We start from the raw sequence: 25,739 nt of genomic DNA, 5'->3' as shown, positions 1-25,739 counted from the left end.
ATGCTGGTGGCCTCTAAGGAGAAGGAAAGAGCTGGCCCAGGAGCATGATGAAGAAGCCAGGAAGGTCAAATGGCCAAGATGCTCTGAGACACCTCCCTCCCTCCCTCCCTCCCATTGAGTCTCTGTGTACATCCAGCCTGAACTCTGAGCCTGTCTAGATCTGGCCTTTCCATGGAGCCCATGGGTCAGGGCTCCCCACTTACTTGAATTCTGAGGGTCGCTCAACAGGAGTCCCAGGGTCCAGCAGGAAATGCTTCTGAGTGACGCGCCCAGTAACGGTGTCCACACTCAGCACCGGGAAGCCCATCTGCAAGGTCCAGCGGTCCATGATGTCCTTGATAGTGCTTGGGAGTTGGAAGCTGTCCTTGTCTACTGCCTGCAAAGGTAGGCAAGGTGTTAGTGGGGCAGGGAGAGGTTAGTCATAGCAGAAACCATCAGGGAGTCTTGCAGCACCTTAAAGGCTACCAAACATATGACCCACTTGGTCAGACAAAGTCAGAGCAATGCATTCAGTTCTGGCTCCAGAGTCACCCATCCTCTGTGTTGCTCCGGCTTCGAGGAGCCCTTCTAGGACGGAGACTTCCAGCCTTGCAGAGTGGTTTGGCCCCTACAGCTATGGATGGACAGCCTGGGAGTAGCCTCCTCTGGCTTCCCCAACAAGGACCAAGGAGGCTGGCTTAGACCCACTCAGGTCCACCCATGTCCTCTTCCTCAGTAAAAGCAACTGGGCCAGTAGATGGGGGCAGGGATGTTCTGGGCGTAATTTAGGGTGACTTCCACCGAGGCATTGGCCCACTCCCATAAGGGACTGACCCCTCCCAAATAAAAGTTGGGAAGGGTGGTCCCAGGCTATGGTCTGAAGGCACATGAGGCCAGTGCCCTCCTGAAGCTAGGCAGGGTCAGGTCTGCTCAGTGCCAGGATGGGAGACCGCCCGGGAACCATATATGGAAGCCGCCTTGGGTTTCTATCATGAAGAGAAAGGCGGCATATAAATGCAATAAATAAATAAAAATAAATAAGCATGTATTGGGAGCAGGCTGGGGAGGGTCAAAACGAAGGGAATAGCAGCAACCTCTCAAAGATTTGTTCCTCACAAGTCCAATATTGTTCAACCCCTAAATCAGCCTTTGCCAACGTAATGCCCTCCAGATGTTTTGGATTACAACTCCCATCAGCCCCAACCAGCACAGCCAGGATAGGATAGGCAATGCAGCCACACTGCCTGGGACTGATGGGAGTTGTAATCCAAAACTTCTGGAGGGCGCCTGGTTGGCAAAGGCTGTGCTAAATTGCCCCCACGGGAGAAGGCAACCTCCTCCTCCCTGCCTTCCTTGCCAAGCAGCCTAGAAGCCACATCAGGGACGCCAAGCGGTGCCCAGCTGGCCCTCCAGAACTGGGCTCCTCTCTGTAGGAGCCCCTGACAAGGCACCGGCCTGCTTGCGGTGGATGCAGACCTGCCAGAGAAGGGGCACCACTCCAGAGCCCCTGCCTGGCATGCGGAAGGTCCCGGGTTCAATCCCCAGTGGCAGCATCTCCAGATAGGGCTGGGAGGGGCTCCCTACCTGGAACCCGGGCAAGCAGCTGCCAGTCAGTGTGGGCAAGCCTGAGCTGGAGGGACCACTGGTCTGACTCGGCATAAGGCAGCTTCCCATGTTCTTATGCGCACAGAGGCAGAAGGAAAGGGATCAGGGCTGCTGCTGAAGCCTTTGGGCACATGCCAAAAGCAAAGGGCGCCAAGAACAACGCACACACCCGAAGGCTCTCTCACTCTGCAACCCCCGGGAGTGAAGCTGTTCCAAGACCTAGTGCAGGGCCCACTTACTTGTTCAGCATTATCACAAGAAGGAAGGAAGGAAGGAAGGAAGGAAGGAAGGAAGGAAGGAAGGAAGGAAGTCTCTGCCCCGAGGAGCTTGCATTCAATGGTGAGAGAGGCCAGAGGGGAGGGGAGGGGAGGGAGAGGAGAAGAGCAAGGATAGATTAAGAGGCAGGTCACACTCACTGAGGCTCCTTGTGGGTGGAGAAGAGGCCAGTTAGGCTGTGAAGCTGAAGGCCTGATGGAAGAGGTGCCCTTTGTGGGGAGATGTGAAGGAAGAGAGAGGTGGCACCAGGCAGATGATCTAGGAGGGAGTTCCAGTGAGAGAGAGAGAGAGAGAGAGAGAGAGAGAGAGAGAAGGCAGAGCCAGCTGAGGGAGCAGGAGGCGGAGGGCGGTGGCCCTGGAGGAGCGAAGGTCGCAGGTGGGGACATGATGGAAGAACAAAGCAGAAAGTGACACTGAGGTGAGGACTTTGGCCCCCCTTGGTAGAGAACCTGTGGGTCTTGTTCTTCTGCTAAAACCGGTGCCACTGCAAGTGGGAAGCGCCCAGGACAGATGGAAGGGCTGGGGATGGGCAGGCTGGCTGGCTTCAGCCTCTCCCAACCGTTGGGGCCCCACATATTGCTAGGCTACCACTCCCCTCCCCCCTGCAGCCAACATGGCCTACGATCAGGAATGATGGGGATTGTAGTCCAGCAACATCTGGGGACCCGAAGGTTGGGAAGGCCGTGATACAGAACTGAGCAACCCTGGGAGAAAAGGCTACAGGAAGTCCCGGGGAAAGGGATTTGGCCAAGGAGGGTGTGTGCCTGTGTCTGCGTGTGCTCACAGTTTCCAGATGTTTTAAAGGGTTCCAGTAACGAGTCACGAGAACAACAGTTGGCCTTCTCTGCTAAAGGCTGAAAAACACCCAATGTACTCTTATTAACAAGAGTGGGCATTTTAAAAAGGGCTAGAAAATTCATGGAGGGCAGGTCCCTCTAGCAGGCACTGTGTTTAACACGCTTGCATAGGCAACAAGCATGCTGTACAAACCAAAGTCCACCTGGGACTCAAGAGGGTTAGGGGCCCATGCAAGCCTCCCTGCCCCCATGGGGGAAGGCTCACCATCACCACCACACGCCCCACAGCCACCAGCTGAGAGAGCAGGCCCCCATCTGCTGCCTGGCCAGAAGCAGCAACTGGGGTGGAGGCCAAAGCTTTTGATTGATGGGAGGGGGTTTCTCCTGGTGGGAGAGTCAGATTGGGCTTCGGGACATACCATTTGCAGGTGATTCCAGAGGTCATCGTAGACAGTGTTTCCATAAGCGAAGGTGTGAAGGTATGACTGTGGACATAATGACATTCAAGTGAGGCAGCAGCTGAGCTCTTGCAAAGCCACCTTGCTTTTGATCCTGTGACGTTCTGGATAGGCTGGTGCTCAAGGTGAGGGTGAGCACAGTAGAAGTTGCGTCAGCCCACAGATGCACATCAGCCTGGGACTTGAGGGCTACAGTGTCCAGTGGGAGGCCAGGCGAGTCAGAATCTTGGCAGGTGGTCACCCCGAAGCAACACAGCTATACATCCACAAGTGGACACAACAATGCAACCAGATATTCCTGGTCACTCCTATCAGGAAACTGGTGCCCCCCGCCCCGTCGTTTATGGGGCAAAGAGAATGGTCTTTGCTTCAAGGAGCTTGCAGACTGCCTTCTCTCTGAACACAGACATATCCCTTCTCCAACGTGGCACCCTCCAGATGTTTTTGACTTCAGCTCCCATCAGCACCAGCCAGCATGGCCATACGATGCTGCAGCTGACAGGGTTGTAATCCAAAACACCTTGAGGGCACCAAGTTGGAGAAGATAGGTGCACCTTGGAGTCAGCAGAGGAGGACAGCTCCCCCTCCCAAGCCATTATGCCAGCCTGGGTGCCCACCTCTGTGCTCCCCATTGGGATCAGGACCCAGAACGCCCTTCCTTGGACCCTCTGCTCCTGCCGGATTCGTCAAAAGAGGTGGGAATGTTCCTCCACGCACCCACCCAGTGGCAAAGGGTCTGGGAAAGCACCAGCCAAACGGGGTGGGGGAGAGGGTGTCATCAGGAATGACCCTGTCCCTGCCAAGGCAGGCCTTACCTGCAGGCCTCTTTTAAACCGGTCCTCAGTGAGGAACTCCGACAGCATCCGCAGCACAGATGCCCCCTGTGGAGAGAGAAAAGAGCTGGGAAGGGGGTGATGACAGGACTCCCTAAACACCCACCCAGCCACCTGCATTTGACACCCAGATAAAAATCCCAAAGGGCTCTCCAGGTGTTAAACAAAAGCAAAAGCAAGCACAGGCATGGATAAGGCCCTGAGACTCAGTAGAGCAGCTCACTGCCTCGGCTCCACTGGAGGAAGAATCCCTGCCAATCGGAGCTTTGGCTGCCCAGCTCATGGGGGCCTTTGAAACAGCGAGGGAGGGGGCACTCTTCCCAGTTTAGTTCTCTGTGGCCAATGTTGCTCCATTCCCACATGAGTTAAGGGGGCGGGGGAGAGACAAGCACCCACCCACCCCAATTCACTCTCACCTTGCTGTAGGCAATGGCATCAAAGACTTCGCTGATCTGAGCTGGGGTGTTGATCTCGTCTTCGCGGAAGGACAGCGGGTGAGAGGAAGCCAGTGCGTCAATGGCCATCACACGGTACATGTCGTTTGTCACCATCAGGTCTTTCTGCAAATCAGTTCCCCAAAATCTCACAGCCTGTCCAAAGGCACCCTGCCCTTCCTCCGCCAAAGGACACAGGGTGGCCTACGTTGGAGGGATCCCTTCTGACCCCCACAACAGCCCCTGTGAGAGAAGACTGTGCTGAGGGGCAGTGACTGGCCAAAGCTGGCTTTGCAGCTGAGCATGTGCCCCAAGTCGAAGCCCACAGCCCACTTTTAGACCCCCGCACCACCAGTGGCAACCACACCACTATCATAACACAAGGGAGAGGCACGCATTTCCCCCCACTCTCTGCCTTTGCAGAGGTCTGTTGTAAGCCAGCTTGATTCTCAGAATCCATGAAAAGTATAGTTTTGTGGGGAAACCAGAAGGACTTTCTCAGCCCGTTCAGAGAAATAATGTCCGGGGACCGAATGGGAGGGCAGAAGTTGTGGCCATGAGAGGGGAGGGCAGGGGCTTCCAAACCAGACTAGCTTGTGCTCTCCCTTGGCCGGCTCCCTTTGCAGAGCCCAGGTTGCCTCAGGAAGACTCCGGGCAGGAGACAGGTTATTCCCCAGTGCTGCCTGGCCCCACTCAGCCTGGCTCCTTCTCCCAAGGGCAACTTACTATATTCCATGTGGGCTCAGCTGCGTCTGCCCCAAGATATTCCACATACGAGGCAAAGCCCTCGTTCAGCCACAGGTCATTCCACCAACGGAGGGTCACGAGGTTCCCAAACCACTGGGGGGATGAAGAAAGGAAGTCAGTCCACCAGAAAGCCTCCCCCAAAGCACCCACTGGTGCAGAGCATGTCAAGTCTTCAGCCAATAATCTGAATTAACGCCTCACCGCCTGGGGTGGAAGGGGGCTTCAGAAAATGCCCAGTGAGAGCAAAGAGGGTCAGTCGGTTGGCAACCCCTTGCAGGACCTCATGAGCCCTGCAGCAGCTGGGCCAGGCCAAAGGGGCCCCCTCGAGTCCTGCAACCGGCCCTCACAGTGGCCAGCAGGGGGCCCCAACAGAACGCCCATGAGCGGGACCCTCCCTGCTTGATTTGAGGGGACCCCAAACAGAGTACCTGGTGGGCAAGTTCATGAGCGATGACCGTTACCACCCGCTCTTTGTTCCCAATGGAGGAGAACTGCGAGTCGAAGAGCAGCGAGTTCTCGCGATACGTCACCAGCCCCCAGTTCTCCATGGCGCCGGCATTGAAGTCTGGGAGGGCAACCTGGTCTGAGGAGAGCATTTCGCATTAGCACAAGCAGGACCATTCGCAGGGACTCCACTGCCTTAAGCTGCTGGGAGCCTGCTCTCATCCAACAAGTGTCTCTCACAAGCACTGCTGGAAAAACACTGCCGAATTCGTGAACGGCATGAAGGTGCTGTGAATAGCAGAAGGGGCAGCTGTAAATTCAAGTTTACATTGCATTCAGCCACAGAGAGTTCAAATGTGGTTCTAAGTCAGGATTCCCCAACCTGGTGCCCCCAATGTCTTGCTCTACACCTCACAAGAACAGCAGAAGAGCCTGGCCGCCGGATCAGGCGAATGGGGAGCCCATCTAGTCCAGCCTGTCCTGTTCTCTTCAATGACCAACCAGATGGCCCAACAGGAAGCAGCCCACAAACAGGACCCGCGTGCAAAAGCATCACTCCTGTAGTTTCCAGCAACTGCTTTTCAGAAGCACGCTGCCTCCCATCACCCCCAGCCAGCATGGCCATCCCCTGACTGGGGATGATGGGAGTTGTAGTCCAAAGCATCCAGGTGGCCCCAGGCTGTTCTAAGTGTTGCCCGTGGAAATGACAATGTCGGAGGAGGAAGAGGCTCTCCTGCAGAACCAGCAAGAGGAACCACGCGGGCTCCTTCCACCTCCCTTGGGAAGGGTTTCTCCGCCTGACCCAGACCCCGCAGCAGGTCCCCCTGCCCTCCCTCCTCACCAACCTGACTTGCTCAGCGGGTATGACGTGTTGTAGTGCTTCTCAAAGAAACGGAGGATGGGCCCAGTGACGTTGAGGGCATAGTCCCCCTGGCCCTCGGCAATGGCATTGGGGCGGCCCCAGATCCGGATCTGAAAGGGGGTGACAGGCACGGCTGAGCAAGGGAGGCTGGGGCTCCGAATGCCACACCGGGCGAGCAAGGCCCAGCCACCCTCCAGGCAAGGGAGCCCCTCACGCTCTCCAGAAAGAGGGCACCCCGAGCCCCTGCCTGCCTCCTCCTCACCAAGGTGTCTCCCTGGTGGTCCTCCACGAAGTCGAACTGGCTGACAATGAAGGCGAGCAAGTAGGTGGACATCCTGACGGTTGGCTCAAACTCGGTCCGGTTCCAGGCCTGCCCGTCCAGCTGTGTGGTGCCTGCAGGGAGGGAAGAGGCACTGAACCTGCCCGGCGCCAACGCTCTGGCCCAGCCAGGCATTCTTCCTCCACTCGGCAGCTCCCATCCACTCCCCATTCACTCACTCCCACCTGCAGAGCCCCCCAGCTCTCAACCAAACGACAGAGTGTGGCGGGGCGGGGGTCTCCTGGGCCGTCAGACCTTAAGCCACTGCAGACACTCCCACATTCTGGCTGGAGCAGGGAAAAGGGGGCACGCCGTCATCTCAGGGGTCTCTCCACCTTGCCTGAGATTTGCCCAGCCTGCTTAAGGCTTTGGTGAGGTGGTTTACATGGCTCTGCCAAGCTACTAGTCCCGGTGCCTCAGAACTACAAGGTCCTTCCCAGATTTGAGGGCACATTTCCCCCCCACACGCACACACACCTCAAAGAATCCTGGTGACTGTAGTTTGTCAAGGGTGCTGGGAATTGAAGCTAACAAGGGGTAAACTACAGCTCCCAGGATTATCTGGGGGTGCTTTAAGTGCATGGGGCAAATGCAGCCTGTTTAGAACATAAGAACATAAGAAGAGCCTGCTGGATCAGGCCAGTGGCCCATGTAGTCCAGCATCCTGTTCTCACAGTGGCCAACCAGGTGCCTGGGGGAAGCCCACAAGCAGGACCTGAGTGCAAGAACACTCTCTCCTCCTGAGGCTTCCAGCAACTGGTTTTCAGAAACATACTGCCTCTGACTAGGGTGGCAGCCTGTTTCCTGCTGGGTCCACATCAGCCAGGGAGAGGGAGGTGACCACATCCCTCCATGTGGTCTTCAAGAGGCCCCAACTTCTTCCCTCGTGCCTCCTCCTCTGGGTACGCAGGAAGGCTGGAAGGGCTTCCATCTCACCTGCATTTTTCCTTAAGGTGACAGGCACCTCTCTAACCCGTCTCAGAACAGGGCCTCGGAGCTGCCACGTGAGGAGAGCACCAGGTGGGCACAAAATCAGCCACCAACATTAGCAAAACCCAGATTGGGCTGCATTAGCCGTGGCCTTGCCAATGAAACCCAGGAGAGACGCCTCCACCTGGTGAGCGTTTTACTCTCCAGGCTGGAGTTGGCTTTGTCTGCTGGAGTGGAAACAGCTACAGCCTCCTCCCCTTGGGCCTTGTCACGGCTGGGCCTTTTGCTGATCTTACCCAAATGCAGGGCCCAAAAACTACCCCATTCGGCTCCAGGTCCCCTTAGTTTGGGCAGCAGTTTGTGGAGATCAAGAGTCCCAATCCCAATGCAGTTTGAGTGAACAGGCCAGGTAAATAAAACTGGCTTAGTTCCTCTTGAAACCACATATCTGGGAAACCACTAGCTTGTGCCAGTGGTCACAGAGTTCCCACACACGGACACACAAAGCACACCCTGGCTCCAGACTGGGCACAATGGGAGCAGCATCCAATAACTGTTGAAATATGTGGTTCAACTCCAACTCGTGGGTTTAGGCTGCATGGGGCTAAAAGGGTAGCCAGAGAGGAGACCTCCTGATTGCTAGGCTAATACCTGTCCTTTGAGCTCCTGCTGACTCTCCCTTCCTGCTAGACTGATATGCAGAGGATGTTGACCACATCTCCTTCCTGCTCCTCCTCCTCCTCCTCCTCCTTCTTTCTCTTGAGAGGGAGAGCAGACATCTTCGCTTTGTCTCTCCCTCTCCTCCAAGCATGAGGGCAAACACTAGGCTTAGAACTCCTTCCTATCAAGTATGTACTTCCAGAATAAAGTAGTTATTTCTTATTTTAAAGCTTAAAGTCTATGACTAATTTGCAGGGAAGGTGTAATCTTTAGCAAATATTCAAACACATAAAGGCTCACTCAGTGTCTCCATTCCCAATTTGTCACTCTGCGACAATAACTGTGGAGAGCAAGAGGCACCCAATGGTGAGCATAACCCCCCCAGCTCCTTCCTCCCCTCCAGCCTGGCACTCCTCTCCCACATTCCTCCCTCTCGGCTTCTGTCCATGCCTCGAGGAGGAGGAGGAGGGTGGGGAGAGAGAGAATCATCGTAGTCGTGAGGAGGCTGGGTTGCCACCCACCACCCACCTCCACCCAGTGCCACCCACGGGGAGCCCCTTCCTCCCTCTTACTCTTCACGGGCATGTTGGAGAGAGCCACGTGGTCAGACGGGTGGATCAACACAACGGAGAAAGTGGCCTTCATGGCTGGCTCATCAAAGCAGGGGAAAGCCTTCCGGGCGTCGGCTGCCTGCATCTGCGTGGTGGCCACCACCCTGGGGGTAAGAGGAGGACAGAGAGTGCTGGGAACAATCCAAGTAGGAAGGAGGGAATCTGAGCCCCGAGGCACCTCCTGGGGTGCAAGAGGGCCACGGGGCGGGGTGTGGAAACCAAGCACCAAGGATGGGGCCCCTCCCCATCAGATAAAGCGGCAACAGCAGCTGAACAGAGGACGGGGAGGCGACGGGGAGGGCTTGGGCTTTTCACCTCTCCGAGACCAAAACAGCTGTGGGGGAGGAATGAGCTTTCGACTGTACAAATGGCAGGGAAGGGAAGGGTCAAACAGCCCTTCCCCCCGCTGTGGTGTCCCAGTCTGGGTGGGTCTCCCTCAGGCACTTTCTAGGGGAGTGTGGTTGCCCCAGAGCCGTCGGGGGTGCCAGGTGGGGCGAGCCATCTTCACCTGAGGGCAGGTGGGTTGCAGCAGGCGGGGGGGGCAGCTCCAGACTCCTCCCAGCTCCACACGCTGCTGCCACTCCAAGGGCCATCACCTCCCCACCCCCCAAGCTCTTCCAAGGGCTGCGGGCCAGATCTGCCGCTTGGATGCGCCCCCCCCTTCACTGCTGCCCCCGCTGCCTGCCCCCGCGCCACGTACTTGGTCTGTCCGTCCTCCACATATTCGCTGCGGTAGAAGCCAGCCAGATCGCCCGCCAGCTCCCCGCGGAAGGTGCTTTCCAGCACATAGGTCGCATTCTGCTGGAGGCTTTCGCGGAGCTGCACCACCAGGTACTCGGTGTCCTCCTGCGTCCAGGTGCGCAAGATGGCAGGTGCTGCGGAGGCATTCACGGCTCGCAGGGCGACGAGGAAGCCCCCTTGCTCCGTGTAGTTGAGCTTTTTGCTGTGGATGAGGATGAGGTCCGTGGGCTCCAGGCACACAAACTGGACGGTGCTGTTGCCCTCGAAGACGTAGCTGCCCTCTTGGGGGGTCAGGAAAGGCTGGAGGGTGACGGTGTAGTGCTCGGGCTTCAGGGTCTTGGGCAACCGCAGCTGGTTCCAAGGGTTGTTTGGCTTGACCGTGGTGAAGGCCGCTGCAGAGCTGGGCGCAGAGCTGGGTGCAGAGCTGGACGCAGAGCTGGGCGCAGAGCTGGGCACGTTGCTGTTGCCCTTCTGCTTCTCCTCTGCGTAGGCAACCGCAAGGGCGATGATGGTGGCCAGAGCGGCTACCCCAAGGACGATGCCGACGATGCCCAGCGCTTTGCTGATGAAGAAGCCTTTGGCCATGGCTGAGGATGCCGAGGGATAGAGCTCAGCCCAGGGCCCGCAGACCTTTTATACGCGGGCTGATCTGGGTTCAGAAGTCAATTATTAAACAGCCCAGAAGTGGGCGAAGGTCACTGATGCTTCCCAACCGGGGAGAAAATGTCTTCCCTGGTCCCTGTGGGGGAGTGAATGCGGAACTGGGTGTCTAGGAGCACCAGCAGCTTCAAAGTACTATTGCTTCCCTCTTACTCCTTCACCTGTGGATTCATTCCTCTCCCCTCCCGCTCATTCCACTATCTCCACATCAGGTATAATTTTATATACACCTCTGTCATGTGCCCCTCCCCACCTACTCACCTTTTTCCTAAAGTAAAAAGGCCCAAATGCTGCAACCTTTCCTCATAGGGGAGTCGCTCCATCCCTTGATCATAGCAGTTGCCCTTTTCTGAACCTTTCTAAATCTACAAGATCCTTTTTGAGGTGAGGAGACCAGAACAGCACAGTGTATTCCAATTGTGGTTGCATTATTAAATTGGTAATCTTATTTTCAGTCCCTTTCCTAACAATCCCTTAACATGGAATTTATGTTTTTCCCACACCCGGCTGCACACCAGGTCACATCTACCACAAGCCCAACATCTTTTTCCTGGTCAGTCACTGCCAGTTCCGACCCCATAAGCATGCACGCAAGGTTAGGATTTCTGCCCCAATGTTTACCATTTTATGCTTGCTTATATTGAATCACATTTGCCATTTTAATGCCCGTTCACCCAGTTTGGAAAGATGCTTTCAGAGCTCCTCACAATCCCTTTCTTGAGGGAAACTCTTCTTGAAAGTCGAAAAGTATACTCTGTCTACCATAGCACCTCTCTCCATATGTCTATTGACATTCCTCAAGAACTTGAAACAATTAGTCAGACAGAACTTATCCTTGCAGAAACCATGCTGGTTCTTCTTCAAGACTTGTTTTCTATAGGCTTGGTAATTCTATCTTTAACTGTGCTTTTCAGCAATTTCCCTATGACAGCTTTTAGTTTAATTGCCCGGATCCCTTTTTAAAAAGTGGTGTTACATTGATCGCTTTCCAGTCCTCATCTATAGAGGACAGTCTTAGGGACAAGCTGCATATTTTTGTTCGATTATTATCTGACTATTAACTGGAACTGGTTAGTTTGACAATACTATGCCTGCATTCCATCAGTGGAATAAGCTCTCTGGTCATTTAAAGTGATGGTTTTAACTTTCAGAGTCCTAAACACTTGGGACTAGGATATCCAAAAGGCCACCTCCTCCCTTATGTATCTACTCAAAAGACCCCACTTTTAGACCCCACTCCGAGTGTTCCCACCCAATGAAGGGCAACCACAAGGAGAGAGGCCTTTTCAGTAATGGCACCCAGTTATGGAACACCCTTCCTAGGAAACTCACCTGACACCATATTTATGGTCTTTGTGGCACCAGGTGAACCCCCCCCCCCAGGTCTTTTAGATAACTCATGCAGGCTGGGGCCTCTCAGTTTTTAAATCTGTATTCTAACTTCAGGAGGTGATGAGTTTTGGTTTTGCTGCACTTATGTTGCCTTGATTGTATGGTTTTATGGTTTGTATTTTGTTTTTTCTGGTGGAACTTCAGTAACTTTCATCCCGCCGTGAACCTAAGCCTAGAGCAGCCCAACGCAAGTGGTTCACCTTCTGGACACTGCTGTGGCACTACAGAGAAAACGTAAAAGGACTGCCATATATAGGAAGCCCACTGACCGCTATGCACGTAGTATTTACAGGACTCCATTTCTGCCCAGGATACACTTCAACATCCACTGCCTGCTCAACGTAGTCCTATGATACAACCGCATCTGTTCAGACTCATTGGACAGGAACTCACAATGTAAGAATTGACATCAGGCATTCCTCAGGCTACAAGACCCATCCAATGCAGTGAAGAAGCACATTAAGGAGACCAGACTGGCGCCCAGGAACAATCGACTACAAGTCAGACCTAGAAGGCAAAATGGTGGACCGCCACTTGTTGTCACTTAAGGCTCCCAGTCAAAACCCCTTGAATGTGTCATCAGTGATCTACAGCCCATCCTGGGCAATGCCACTTCCCTCTCATGGGGTTGGGAGTCAGGCCTGCTGTTGGTGGCAGGCAGGTCCCAGCCTAAAACAGTTCCTCACCAGCAACAGGCCATGTAGCAGAGATATGGACAGAGGGACCACCCCCCACGACAGGCCCAGATGCCAGCTCCGCCCCATGTCTACTCTGGCAGCACATTTACAGGACCCGATAATGTCATTCACAGCATCAGGGGATGATTCACCTGCCCATGGAGATTTATATGCCGTCATCTGCCAACAATGCCCTTCTGCATTCTCTGTGGGACAAAGAGGCCAGTCTCTACTCCAAAGGATAAATGGGCACACATCCGGCATCAGAAATGGCACTGTCCAAAAGCAGGGCACTTGGGGGGGGGACATTTCATCCTTCCAGGACAGTCCATCACTGGCCTTGAAGCTGCCATCTGTGAATGAAGGAGCTTCAAAGGGAGACTGCAACACGAACCCCCTGAATAACAGTGCACCAAGAGCTTCAGCGCTATCGCTTGTGGATGGAACTGGGGCAAAGGTGTGTTTTTATAACACGGTTTGTGTTAATTGGCTTACCGATGCCAAAATGCCTGTTTTATCAAGAACTTTTTTTGTGAATGGCTACTATTAGTAACATTATTATCACCACCTGTACTTTTCGGCATTCCATTTCTGTCTGACCTCCCTGTTCACAATCCCTCCCCCACCTGCTACTTAGGATAATGCTTCATGCATCTGATGGACTGTAGTCTACAACAGCTTATGCCATAATAAATTAGTTTTTAAGGTGCCACAAGATTCTTCTTTTGCACGCGCACACACAAATGAAGTTTTGGATGAGAGGTGATCCTGGAGCATACTGAAGGCATCTCCTGCTCCTGTGACACTGCAAAATTTGGCAGGATCTGATTGTGAGATGTAAAACAACCCATTCCTTACTTGTACATATATTGGTAAGGAAAGGCTATAGCTAGGGGGGAATGGGAAGGGACGGGAGGGGAGGCAGTCATTCCTGAGAGTAGCTTTTGCCAAAATGAGGCCCGGAGCTGGTGGAAGTTGCCAGGGACATGGGGGGGGGCAGTCCTGTCTCAGCCAGGGTGGGTGGTTTGCTTAAAAGCCCCTTATGCCTCCCAGAGGCCTGGGAGAGGAGATTCGGGGGTCAGAGCAGCCTTCCCTAATGAGGTGTCTTCCGGGTCTTTTGGACCAGCGCCCCCGCCAGCCCCAGGCAGTGCGCCCTCCGGACTGGAGGCGATGGGAGCCGTCGCCCCAAACATCCCGAGGGCAGCACCAGGCCGTGTGAAAACACGTTGCAGGAAGTCACCCTGCCGCTCCAGGGGCAACGCTGCTGCGGCATCCCAAAGGGGTCTTGCTCTGCCGCGAGCTGCGTGACTTGGGGTGGTTGGAAGGTGCTCCGGGGCGCGTAAGCACCAGCCCCCCCTGCCCCAAGACGCGCCAGGCGCTGGCCAGAGCAGGAGCCCCTTCGCCTTCCTCCTCCTCCCCCTCCGCCAGCCACCAGAGCCCGCCCCCCTTCCACCAAGGAGCGCAGCCGGGAGCCAGCGCCCTGCGCCTACCCACCTAGCTGCGCCCATCCGCAGGCGTGCCGCCGAGCGCGGCTTCCCCCTGACCCAGCCCGCTCGGCCTCCCTCGGCCCTCTTCTCCCAGGCAGGCACAGGAGCAGGCGGCGGCGGCGGGGGTCCTTTGCAAAACCCAAAAGGAAGTCACGGGCCCTGCGCTGTGCCTTCCCCGGGCCGCCGGGCCTGCGACAGGCAGGCAGGCGCCGGGCTCGGAGAGTGGTGCGGCGGCGATGCCAGCGGAGAAGCGCCCGCTCCTGGGGCTGCCCCGGCCTCCCGGCGAGCGGCTCCCTCGGGCCAGGCGGCGGCAGCGGCGGGCCTTGCGTCCTGTCCCACCACCCGAGAGACCGCAAGCAGGCCCGCCTCCTCCCCCCCAGCGGTCAAACCGTCACATCTGGAAAGGATTTGGGGGTGGAGGAGGCGCGTCGTCAGTGCTGGAAGCCCCGGCGAAGGTCTGGCCTGGGAGTCCGGCTCCCCTCTCGGGGGGAAAACCTCTCCGTCGGTGCGGAGGGCCTCCGAGGGCGCAGCCCCGGTGCTGGAGCAGCCGGCAGGGCGCCCGAAGAGCGCTGGGGGAAAGGAACCCCTCCTCTCCTTGCTCAGAGTCATGGTGCCGCCAGCCCGGCCTCGGCCTTCACCAAGGGGGGGCCAAGTCACAGAGCTCGCTTTGATCTACGGGGTTCTTCTGCCAGGGACTGGAATGTACAGCCTTGCGAACTTCCCCTCTGTAAAATGTGGGTGCTCGTGGTCTGCCTCGCAGGGCTGTTGTTATCATAAACACTGGAACACCATATGCAAAGCTCGAGAGGGCTGGATCATTGGGAAGGAGCAACTGGAGCCCCCTCAGATGCGCTAGGACCCCGGGGAGCTGAGTCCTCATCTGCCCCACAAGGGACTCTGGGGAAGGTGGCCAGACCTTCCCCTGAATGAGCCAAGAGAGCCCATTCCCAAGGCCTCGTTGCCAACAGCCGGATGCTTTCAGTGGCACGCACATGCATGTACCTGGCCTCAACATGATGTGTGCCGCGCATGGCAGGGGTGGGTCATTTGCTTCCTGCTCAGGAGGACACAGCAGCTCCTTCGAGGACCTCGACCAGAAGGGTTCCTAACTTCCTATCATCCCTGGCAGGGAAGTGGGGGAGTAGAAGAGGGCCACAGGGAAATTACCAGAGCTTGCAAAAGTCACTTTTTTGAACTACAACTCCCATCAGCCCAATCCAGTGGCCATGCTGGCTGGGGCTGATGGGAGTTGCAGTTTAAAAAAGTAAAATTTCCAAGCTCTGGAAATTCCTTCCAGACCCTGCCCTGAGCAGGAGGAGGATGAGCCCTGGAGGAAGCAGGGCTGGCCAGCAGAAGGCTCCCAGTTCTGGCTCCCAGTTCCTTATTTGCAGGACACTCATCTTCAGTGGGGGTGGGTAGCAAATCTCAGTTGCTGGATGAGCATATCACGTATTTTGTATTCTCAGTGTTTTAAATTTCCCCTGCTTTTAAATTGTTTCCATGTGTTGTATTTTATTTTTGCCGAGTTGCTTCAAAACTCTGTTGTAAAAATTATGAAAGTTCAAAACACTGCTCAGTCAGAAAACAGCTTTGCACTTTGCTGAACCTCAAAGTAAGCTTAAAAAGTCTTTTCCTTATCCCCCCCATATTCTGGCTATTGCTGGCATAGCTACAGGCCCATGGCATCTTGCACCCGGAAAAGATCTGGGCCAGGCGTTATTCACGAGATTATGGCCACTGACTTAAAGGGCTTTTGAAAAAGAGCAGACATATTTGTGGAAGAGGAGGACAGAGATCTGGTAGCTGGTAAAAGGCACTCATAACCACTGAGGCTACCTGAGCCTTCAGTGACAAAGAAGGATCCAGGAGCACCCCCAAACTCTTAAGCCTGTTCTTTTGGAAAGAGCACAACCCCATCCAGAACAGGCAACTGGCCACTCTTCTGGACATGGGAACCATCCACCAACTGGGCCTCTGTCTTCCTAGGGATCACGCTCAGCTCATTGGCCCTCATCCACTCCACCACTGTGTCCATACTACGGTCCAACCTTGCATAGCCATTCCTGGCGCAGGTGGTATGGAGAAGCAGAGCTGTGTGTCATCAGCATACTGATGACACTTTGCCCCAAAACTCACACTCCAGATGTTACACAGCATTGGGGACAAGATGTGGGGGCGAATGGGAGTTGCAACCCAAACATCTGGAGTGCACCAGTTCGCAAGTCACCCTCATGTTGGATCTGCCTAAGTGACTCCTCTGCAGTCTGCAACATACAAAATGTGTGGCCAGTTAGATCACACAAAAATCACACACGCACACAGCATCGTCACTTCACCCCACGGCTTTTGGAAAAGGTGGGTGTCCTTCCTCTCTCCTCCCTTCTCCCCTCCTTCCTTCACTTTGAAGTCCAGAGCATGAGAGGCGGGGCTGGGGTCTTGGGTCCTCTTGGAAAGGGCTCATTGAAAAGGGCTGCTTGGCAGGGAAAGGATGGGGGGAGTTCAATGTTGAAGCTGGTGCCCTTTTCACCCACAGGGCATTGCCTGCCACCCCTGGATTGAAGCATCTTGAGGTGAAAGAGCAACCGGCTGATGGCCCCACAGTGGAGGAAGAGGACTGAGCCCAGAGCAGAGCTTGGAAAAGTTACTTTTTGGAACTACAATTCCCATCAGCCCCAGACAGCATGGCCACTGGATAGGGCTGATGGGAGTTGTAGTTCAAAAAAGTAACTTTTCCAAGCTCTGGCCCAGAGCTATCCCTGGTGCTGCCCCTTCCCATGCAGGCTGCCTGGCCAGAGAGAGCCTCCTGCAGCTGGGAGAGTGAGCCCAGCCAGGGTACAACCTGTCAGCTCTTCACTGAGACAGCAGTGTCGGTGGGGGTGCAGGCAGGGCTGGAGATTCCTTGGTAATTGCCAGGCCGTAAGTCCTCAGCCGGCAGCTTGGCTATAAATCTGCCAGGCTAGCAAGGAGGAAGCAAGATAAGGGCAGAGGCCGTTCAAAGCTTACGTGCCAAGCCAGAAATCCAGAAGAGACGTCAGTGAAGGTCCGGGTCTAGTTTGCCGAGAGATCAGACCAAGTCAAGGTTCAGGGGATAGGAAGACACACAGTGGTCACGCCTGACGTTGTGGTCAGCAACAAGCTGAAGCCAAGGCTTGACTTTTAAGGAGCAGGTTTGTCAGCAGGTGTGAGCCCTCAGCGTTTTGGCCTTCAGTGGACAGGCCTGCCCCTCTTCTGCCTGACCTTCTGTTGTCTACGTTCTGCAGGTGAGGGGGGAGTCTCCTGTCCACTGCCTGCGTCTGGCTGAAGGGCTTCAGCTGTGTCTGGGGTGCTCTGCAGCTGAGGGGGAGAAGGAGCTGGGTTCTCCGGAGGTTCCTCCGTTTCTCCTTCTGGGTCTGCTGCTTCTGGGTCTGCTGCTGTCACTCCCGAGTCATCCTCGTCTGATGAGTCCTCTGATGGGGCCATGACACAACCTCCCTCCTCCTGGGTGTGTGTGCGAGAGATGCCCCATGGAAGGGGAGGGGAACTCCCGGCCTACAGCAGGCAAGGAGTTAAGGCAAGCTGGAAGGCAGCAGGCGGGTGGTCCTGGCTGAGGCTATGGGCTTCCGGAGAGGCCCCCCGGGGGCTGGGCCAGGGCAGCTGCCAAGCCCAGAGGAAAACCTATTCCATGGAGGCGATTTCTTTTCAGTCGCACCGTCAGGCCCTGCCCGGAGGGAGTGGGAATGCAACCGCTGGAGTGGGCAGCTTGGCCCAGCTGTGCACCCGGCAAGCTTGCTCCTCCTGAGAACCAGCTCAATGGCAGGGAGGGAGTTTGTGGAGAGAAGGCTGCGGAAAGCTCAACATGGGAGTCGGGCTCCTGAGCCACCCCAGCCCCTCCCAAGAGGCCCACCCAGCTCCTACTGCTGGATCAAGGGGCATGGCTGGATTACTGCCACCACCACTGCCGCCACACTCTGCTGCAAGAGCCAGTTTCAGCCTGGAAGCAAAGGGGAGCCTGATCCTGTGCCAGGAAATGTTCTGAAAGGAGCAGAGCAAGGACTGAGTAGCCCAAGATCCATGGGTCATAGTAGGTGGTGAACAGCATGCAGCACCTGCCCCCAAGATCTGTTGTGAAGCCACCAAGAGAGAGATGCCTGGAGCAGAGGCTTGGTGCACCATGGAGGCACTTGCAGGCCCCTCCTGAGGGCAATAAAGGCATCGTAAAAAGAGACAAAGGTCCTGCTAGACTATTATCTGCCCAGCCATGTCGGCAGGGAAACCACCACTCTGTCTTGGCAGTTTTGTTTCCTGTAGCTCTTCCTAGGCACTGAAAGGCCAGAGAAAGAGAAAGAGGCTGCCCAGGCCTGAGCCACTTCCAGGCGGCAGCACCTCCAACCCTTCACCCCTCCCCTGTCGTCTCAGGAAAGGTCTCAAGGCCAGCTGGAAGGGATGGGCCGGAGCCTCCAGACAGGGTGCACAGACAAGGCACGGGTAGCCCTTGGCTGGCAGAGCACTGGCCCACGTACCGGGGAAGGAGGACAGGGGTTGGAAGGGTGCCTGATACCTCCTCTTCCCCAGAAAGTGTGTAGGACAGCCTTCCCCAACCTGGTGCCCTCCAGATGTTGTTGGACTCCACCTCCTCCCAGCTAGCCCAGTCAATGGCCAGGGATGATGGGAGCTGGAGTCCAACAGCCTCTCGCAGGCACAAGGTCGAGGAAGGCAGACTCAGGGCAAGGGCAGAGAGTGACCTGCTTCCCCTGCTCAGGACCTTCCTTTGCCTGCCTAGACGTCTGTCCTGCATTTTGACTATGAGAGCCCCCAAGGTGGCTTACAGTATAAATTAAAAACATATTCGAAAAAATCGCAGTAACATCACAACTTTTGCACCCAACCAAAACCACAATTCTAATAGGTGACAAGTCGGTGTGACTTTATACAGAAGACAACGGTTTCCAATAGGCACAGAGAAGGGCCGGCCTGCACTGAGCAGCACCAACCTCCTCCGTCACCACCACCACAGAGCTATTTCATTCATTCTTATGGCTTCCTTTGATTTGTTTGCTCCAGACTGCATTAGTTTATGGATGTTTCCTTCACTTTTTTTTACGCTTGAAAACGGCTTCTTAAATGTATATTTAAAATGGTATGTACATGTTTTACAATAAATAGGAAGTCATAATAAATGTCTCCCTGTTCACGGCCCATGCAGGGCACTCCTCAGTTTGGCGCACCTGCCATGTATAGGAGAGAAAACCACACCAGTGCTGTATCACCTGCAGAGATTGTGCACTGTGGAAAGAGACCTCTCCCAGCCCCCAAACCTCCAGGCACTCCAGCTCCATAAGGAAAGGCGTGATAGCACAGCCCACTAGAATTAGAACCATTTCCTTTGGGGGAGGGGAGCGGAGGGGAGGGGAGAGGAGGGGGAAGAAACTGCCGTTTCCCCTGCCCTGATACTTACATCCAGGTCCCATCCTGCTGCATCATGACTGACTTTCATAGAAGCATAGAATCATAGAGCTGGAAGGGGCCTTGTAGGCCATCGAGTCCAACCCCCTGCTCATAGCAGGAAATCCACAGCTAGAGCATCTCCCGCAGATAGCTGTCCAGCCTCTGCTTGAAGACATCCAGCGAAGGGGATCCCACCACCTCCCTAGGCAGTCGGTTTCATTGCCGAACCGCCCTTACTGTCAAGAAGTTCCTTCTAATGTCCAATCTGAATCTACGCTCCTGCAACTTAAAACCATTAGACCTAGTCCTACCCTCTGGGGCAGCAGAGAACAAATCTGTACCCTCCTCTATGTGACAGCCCTTCAGGTACTTAAAGAGTGCAATCATGTCACCCCTCAGCCTTCTCTTCACTAGACTGAACATGCCAAGTTCCTTCAACCTTTCCTCATAAGACTTGTTCTCCATACCGGCTATCATCCTTGTCACCCTCTTCTGAACCCGCTCTAACTTGTCTATATCTTTCTTAAAATGAGGCGCCCAGAACTGAACGCAGTATTCCAGATGAGGCCTGACTAATGCAGAATATAGTGGGACTATTACTTCCCTCAACCTGGAAACTATAGCTCTGTTTATGCATCCCAAAACCGCGTTTGCCTTTTTTGCCGCAGCATCACACTGCTGGGTCATGTTCAACTTGCGATCCACTACAATTCCAAGGTCCTTCTCACACGCACTACTGCTAAGCCGGGTATTTCTCATCCTGTAATGAAAGCTTTCAAAAAGCTCTCCCTTGCTAAAGAGTCCCAAGTGAGCTTAGCAGTCATGGGAGAAAGAGATGGGTCCTCTTATGGGATGCAGAGAGACTGGGGACAACTTGAATGGCAATGGAGGGGTGTAAGGAGTGGGGTTCCCCAAGGATCTCTGCTGGAGGGAGGGACTGGTGCTTTTTAAAATGAAATGGACTGCAAGTTGATCCCAACTTATGGCTACCCTATGAATCAACATGGTCATAAATGCCCTGAAGTTAGGCGGAACCAGTGAGGTCACTAAGTCTGCTGATGACATCCAGTTGTTCAGGGTGGTAAAAATAGAAATTGATGGGGAGGAGCTTCAAAAGGAACTCTTCAAAGAACTGCAGGGATCAGTCCTGGGTCCAGTGCTCTTCAACATTCTTATTAATGACTGGGATGAGGAAGTGCAGGGAATGCTTATCAAATTTGCAGATGATGCAAACTTGGGAGGGATATCTAATACCCTGGAAGACAGAAACAAAATCCAAAGGGATCTTGATAGGCTGGAGCATTGGGCTGAAAACAATAGAATGAAATTTAACAGGGATAAATGCAAAGTTCTAAGAAAAAGAAACCAAATACAGAGTTATAAGATGGGGGATACTTGGCTCAGCAATACTGCATGCAAGAAGGATCTTGGGAGTGTAGTTGATCACAAGCTGAATGTGACGTGGCTGGAAAAAAAGGCAAATGCTATTTTAGGCTGCATTAACAAAAGTATAGTTTCCAAATCTCTTGAAGTACTAGTTCCCCTCTGTTCAGCACTGGTTAGGCCTCATCTAGAGTACTGCATCCAGTTCTGGACACCACACTTTAAGAAGGATGCAGGCAAACTGGAACGGGTTCAGAGGAGGGCAACAAGGATGATCAGGGGACTGGAAACAAAGCCCTATGAGGAGAGACTGAAAGAACTGGGCATGTTTAGCCTTGAGAAGAGAAGTCTGAGAGGAGATATGATAGTATTCTTCAAGTATTTGAAAGGTTGCCACATGAGAGAGCCAGGATCACTTCCCAATCATTCCAGAGTGCAGGACACGGAATAATGGGCTTCAGTTGTAAGAAGCCAGATTTCAGCTGAACATCAGGAAAAACTTCCTAACTGTTAGAGCGGTATGACAACGGAACTAATGACCTAGGGAGGAGGTGAGCTCTCCAACCCTGGAGGCATTCAAGAGGCAGCTGAAAGCCACCTGTTGGGTATCCTTTAAGTTGGATTTCTACATTGAGCAGGGGGTTGGACTCAGTAGCCTTATAGGCTCCTTCTAACTCTACTATTCTTTGATTCTATGAATGGGCATTATTAAAATGGCAAATATGGTTCAATGAAAGAAAGTGTAAAGTGATGTATATTGGGGCAAAACATCCCAACTTAACATATATGCTTATGGGGTCTCAACTGTTGGTGACTGACCAGCGAACCTGGGGTCATGGTGGATAGCTCGGTGAAAATGTCAACACTAGTGTGTGGTAGCTGTGCAAAAAGGTTAATTGTGTGTTAGGGATCATTAGGAAAGGGTCTGAAAATAAAACTGCCAATATAATAATGCTGTCATACAAATCTATGGCACAAACACACCTGGAATACCATGTACAGTTCTGGTCACCTCACCTCAAAAAGGATATTTTAGAGTAGGAAAGGGTTCAGAAAAGGGCAGCCAAAATGAGTTGGAGCAACTTTCCTATGAAGAAAGTTTACAACATTTGGGGATTTTTAGTTTAGGGAAAATATGAGTAAGAGGAAGAGAGTTGAGAGAGGTGTATAAAATTATGCATGGCATGAAGAAAGTGGGTAGAGAGTTTTCCTAACAATAAAACCTGGGATGTGAAGCTGAATGTGGAAGCTTCAGGACAGACACAAGGAAGTACTTCTTTACACAGCATGCAGTTAAACTAAGGAATTTGCTCTCGGAAGAGGCAGTGATGGCCACCAACCTGGATGGCTTTAAAAGGCAATTAGACAAATTCATGGCGGAAAAGACTGTCAACGGCTGCCAGATGCATTGGCTATGCTCTCCCTCTACTGTTGAAGGCAATATGCCTTTGCGTGGCAATTGCTGGGAATCACAAGCAGGGGGCATGCACTCAGGTCCTGCTTGCCGGCTTCCCATTGGGGCATCCAGCTGGCCGCTGTGAGAACAGGATGCTGAACTAGATGACCCCCGTTGGCCTGATCCAGCAGCTGGGCTCTTCTGGTGTTCTTATGCGTCAGCAGCCTTTGCCAAGCTTGGAAGATAAGGTGTCCATCAGGAGAGTATATTTCCTTGATGCAGTTGATTATTGCTGCTAGATTGTTTTATGGGCTCCCTCAGGGTGATTGACCGATGGGGATTCCATCAGGACCGGTGACTTATGCACGAAGAGGGTAAAACAGCAGCAAGGTATCTGTGCCAAGATGGCTGCCCAAACCTGCAGTCCTGACTGACGGGCACCCTGCAACATGCCAAGAGAATGGCCGGTTCTCCTGTTATGGAGAGAGAACCCTGTTCTCATCCAGTGATGTGCCAACAATGTTTTGCTGTAATAGGGCTTATCTTCTGGCTTGAACGTTATTCAATTCTCACCCTGGCTGATTCATAGCACGAAGTGCCTGGAGTTTCTTTCTAGTCATCCATCAGTGAAATATCTTATCAATGTTGACTAAAATAAATAGTGCAACAAGGACTGGAAGAGCACTTAAAGAGTGCATATCAATGGTTCCTTCTCAAGCTGGGCAAAGGTAATGAGTGGAGTGCCACAGGGCTTGGTCCTGGGCTCAGCGCTCTTCAACATTTTTATTAATGACTTGGATGAGGAGGTGCAGGGAATTCTTTTCAAATTTACAGGTGATACAAAATTGGGAGCAATAGCTAATACCTTGGAAGGTATTAAGAAACAAAATTCAAAGGGATCTTGATAGACTGGAGCACTGGGCTGAAAACAATAAAATGAAATTTAACAGGAATAAGTGCAAAGATCTATACCTAGAAAAAAGAAACCAAATGTGCAGTTATAAGATGGGGGATACTTGGCTCAGCAATACTACATGCGAGAAGGATCTTGGGAGTGTAGTTGATCACAAGTTGAATTTCAGCCAACAGCGTAATGTGACTGCAAAAAAGACAAATACTATATTAGGCTACATTAACAAAAGTATAATTTCCAAATCGCGTGAAGTATTGGTTCCCCTATATTCAGCACTGGTTAGACCTCATCTTGAGTACTGTGTTGTTTTGGACACCACACTTTAAGAAGGATGCAGACAAACTGGAACAGGTTCAGAGGAGGACAATGAGGATGATCAGGGGACTGGAAACAAAGCCCTACAAGGAGAGACTGAAAGAACTGGGTATGTTTAGCCTTGAGAAGAGAGGATTGAGAGGAGATATGATAGCACTCTTCAAGTACATGAAAGGCTGCCACACAGAGGAGAGCCAGGATCTCTTCTTGATCATCCCAGAGTGCAGGACACGGAATAATGGGCTCAAGTTGCAGGAAGCCAGATTTCGACTAAACATCAGGAAAAACTTCCTAACAGTTAGAGCCACACAACAATGGAACCAATGACCTAGGGAGGAGGTGAGCTCTGCAACCCTGGAGGCATTCAAGAGGCAGCTGGACAGCCACCTGTTTGGGATGCTTTAATTTGGATTCCTCTATTGAGCAAGGGGATGGACTGGATGGCCTTATAGGCCCCTTCCAACTCTATGATTATATTCTATGAAGGAATCCATAGCTGGCAGCAAAAAGAGGACACTGACTCTGCAATTTGAGCATAGCAATAGGTAGCACAGGCCTCACAAGCCTGAAGGGCCCCAGCAACTGCTGAGAACAGCTGGAGCTCAATGGAAGAGCACCTGCTTCGCTTGCAGAAGGTCCCAGATGCAATCCACTGCACGTCCAGGCAGGGCTGGGAGAGATTCCCTGCCTGAAATACAATACTCCAGTCAGAGCTGCCGTCAATCAGTGGATGACAGAGACCGATGGTTTGACTTGTTATGTTCCTGTCCTGAGCACAGTTCCTACTTGAAACTCACATGCAACTCAGAAGCTTGCATCCTGCAAGCTGGTAGAATGTAGTTATGTTTATGTTTTTAAATGTGTTCTAAGATGAATGGAGATCTCTGGGTAACAAGCAACGAACAAGCCTAATAAATCATCATCATCATCCGAAATAATTGGCTGAAATAAGAACATGACAACCCCATATTTCCCAGTTTTAACAATAATTTACAACCATTCATCAACCGTCAGGTTTGCCTGAAGAATGAGCAGAATGAACCAACCTGTCATGTCCCGAGGCAGGTGGAGAGCTCTGTGCTAGATGGCCAAGACAGGACTCCGAAGTTCTTCAGGTGGAAGAAATAACTGCTTGTAATGATGTGGAGACTTTCACGGAAGTCGACTCCTGAATTATCAAATTGGGCAACCTCCTGTGGTGGGTGTAGCATCCCCCATCGGACTTGCTCAGCTGGTTGTGGGAGTGCCCTTGTGGCTTTGAGAAGAGGGAAGCTGTCTGATGTGGCAAAAACATGCCAAGCGGAGCCAGTCAGCATGAGTTCTTGCGAAAGCTTCCCCCTTCCATGATCCACCCACCGTGGCCTGACGGGAAGGAAAAACTATGACCAGCAAGGCTTGCAACAAGGATTTCTTCATTACAAGGTGCAGCTGACAGTGACAGCCTGGGGCAAGGAATCCACAGCCTCTCGCCATCTTCTCAGTCCCAAGAGGGGCACCTTGAGAAGAGCAGGGAGTCATTCTGGCTGCCCTGCCCCTTGTAGCCTCATCAGTGCCTCCTTCTCCACTTTGCAAGCCAGCTCAACTCCACTGCATACTAATTAAAACATGGCTTGCAAGACCTGCATTGTGGCTGCTCTGCAAGTTAAGATGCATTTTGCTAGACTGGTTTCAGCCCAACTGGAAGCAGCTTTATCTGGAACGACTAACACACCACAGAAGGCTGCTCAGGTGGTCACCAAAAAAGATGCCTTTACTGTAACCGAGTTGCCCTTTTAAAATTTTTATAAACAGGTCTCCCACACTTTGACCACCTGATACATAGGCCTCCTTCTGGAAGGATGAGAAATCAGATTATATTTTGGGAAGCGTCTCTATCCGGGTTCTCTGTGTAGTTGTGAAGTCTGTAAGAAAGGAACCTGCATCATTGTAAGATCTCACGGGAATGAATAGTTGTGTTGACATTGTCTGTGTTATTGTTGGTATGTTATTTGTAAATTAATGAAGACTATTCTCTCTGTGTGTGTGTGGTATAAACTTCTGTGGACTAAATCTTGGACCATAAGAAATGTGTTACACTAGCTCGGTGATTCCCAAACTTTTTTCACTGTGGGCCACTTGAAACTTGCTAAGGTTCTTGAAATTTTTCTGACTTTTGTAGCAATTGTAACACTCTTTGCAAGATAGTGTATGATTTCTAATTGTATTTTTAATTGCTCCTTATTTTGTACTTTATTGTATTGTAGTTTGAATTCCATGACAGAATTCAGATTGTGTGTTCTTCACAGACAAGCTGTGGGCCAACTGAATGAAGCTCACAGACCACAAGTGGTTTGTGGACCCATTTGGGAATGCAGGTCTAGCTTAAGGGCACACCAGACTCTTTTGTTATTATTTAG

At 52.8% G+C, this 25,739-nt stretch overlaps 1 protein-coding gene across 4 annotated transcripts in view; it reads right to left on the bottom strand.

Annotated features, from left to right (window-relative positions):
• The window catches only part of ANPEP (alanyl aminopeptidase, membrane), a 32,529-nt gene extending 8,062 nt beyond the window's left edge, over nucleotides 1-24,467 (bottom strand). The window contains exons 1-13 of one of the 4 annotated variants that reach the window (XM_061594884.1): nucleotides 13,920-14,397; nucleotides 12,578-12,778; nucleotides 12,018-12,255; nucleotides 9,656-10,435; nucleotides 8,917-9,059; nucleotides 6,698-6,828; nucleotides 6,419-6,545; nucleotides 5,558-5,712; nucleotides 5,109-5,222; nucleotides 4,365-4,508; nucleotides 3,931-3,996; nucleotides 3,077-3,142; nucleotides 204-376 (exon numbers count right to left, since the gene is read on the bottom strand). In XM_061594884.1, the coding sequence (XP_061450868.1) occupies nucleotides 204-376; nucleotides 3,077-3,142; nucleotides 3,931-3,996; nucleotides 4,365-4,508; nucleotides 5,109-5,222; nucleotides 5,558-5,712; nucleotides 6,419-6,545; nucleotides 6,698-6,828; nucleotides 8,917-9,059; nucleotides 9,656-10,281 (1,745 nt within the window). In that variant the 5' untranslated portion in view covers nucleotides 10,282-10,435; nucleotides 12,018-12,255; nucleotides 12,578-12,778; nucleotides 13,920-14,397. Of the gene's footprint in view, nucleotides 1-203; nucleotides 377-3,076; nucleotides 3,143-3,930; nucleotides 3,997-4,364; nucleotides 4,509-5,108; nucleotides 5,223-5,557; nucleotides 5,713-6,418; nucleotides 6,546-6,697; nucleotides 6,829-8,916; nucleotides 9,060-9,655; nucleotides 10,436-12,017; nucleotides 12,256-12,577; nucleotides 12,779-13,919; nucleotides 14,398-24,389 lie in introns of those variants that run through there. The other 3 variants (XM_061594885.1, XM_061594887.1, XM_061594886.1) reach the window with 3 other exon arrangements.
• Nucleotides 24,468-25,739: the final 1,272 nt, after the last annotated feature.

The sequence above is a fragment of the Rhineura floridana genome, chromosome 14 (genome assembly GCF_030035675.1).
Source record: "Rhineura floridana isolate rRhiFlo1 chromosome 14, rRhiFlo1.hap2, whole genome shotgun sequence".
Taxonomy (NCBI): domain Eukaryota; kingdom Metazoa; phylum Chordata; class Lepidosauria; order Squamata; family Rhineuridae; genus Rhineura; species Rhineura floridana.
This window is presented reverse-complemented; position numbering and strand designations above follow the sequence as displayed.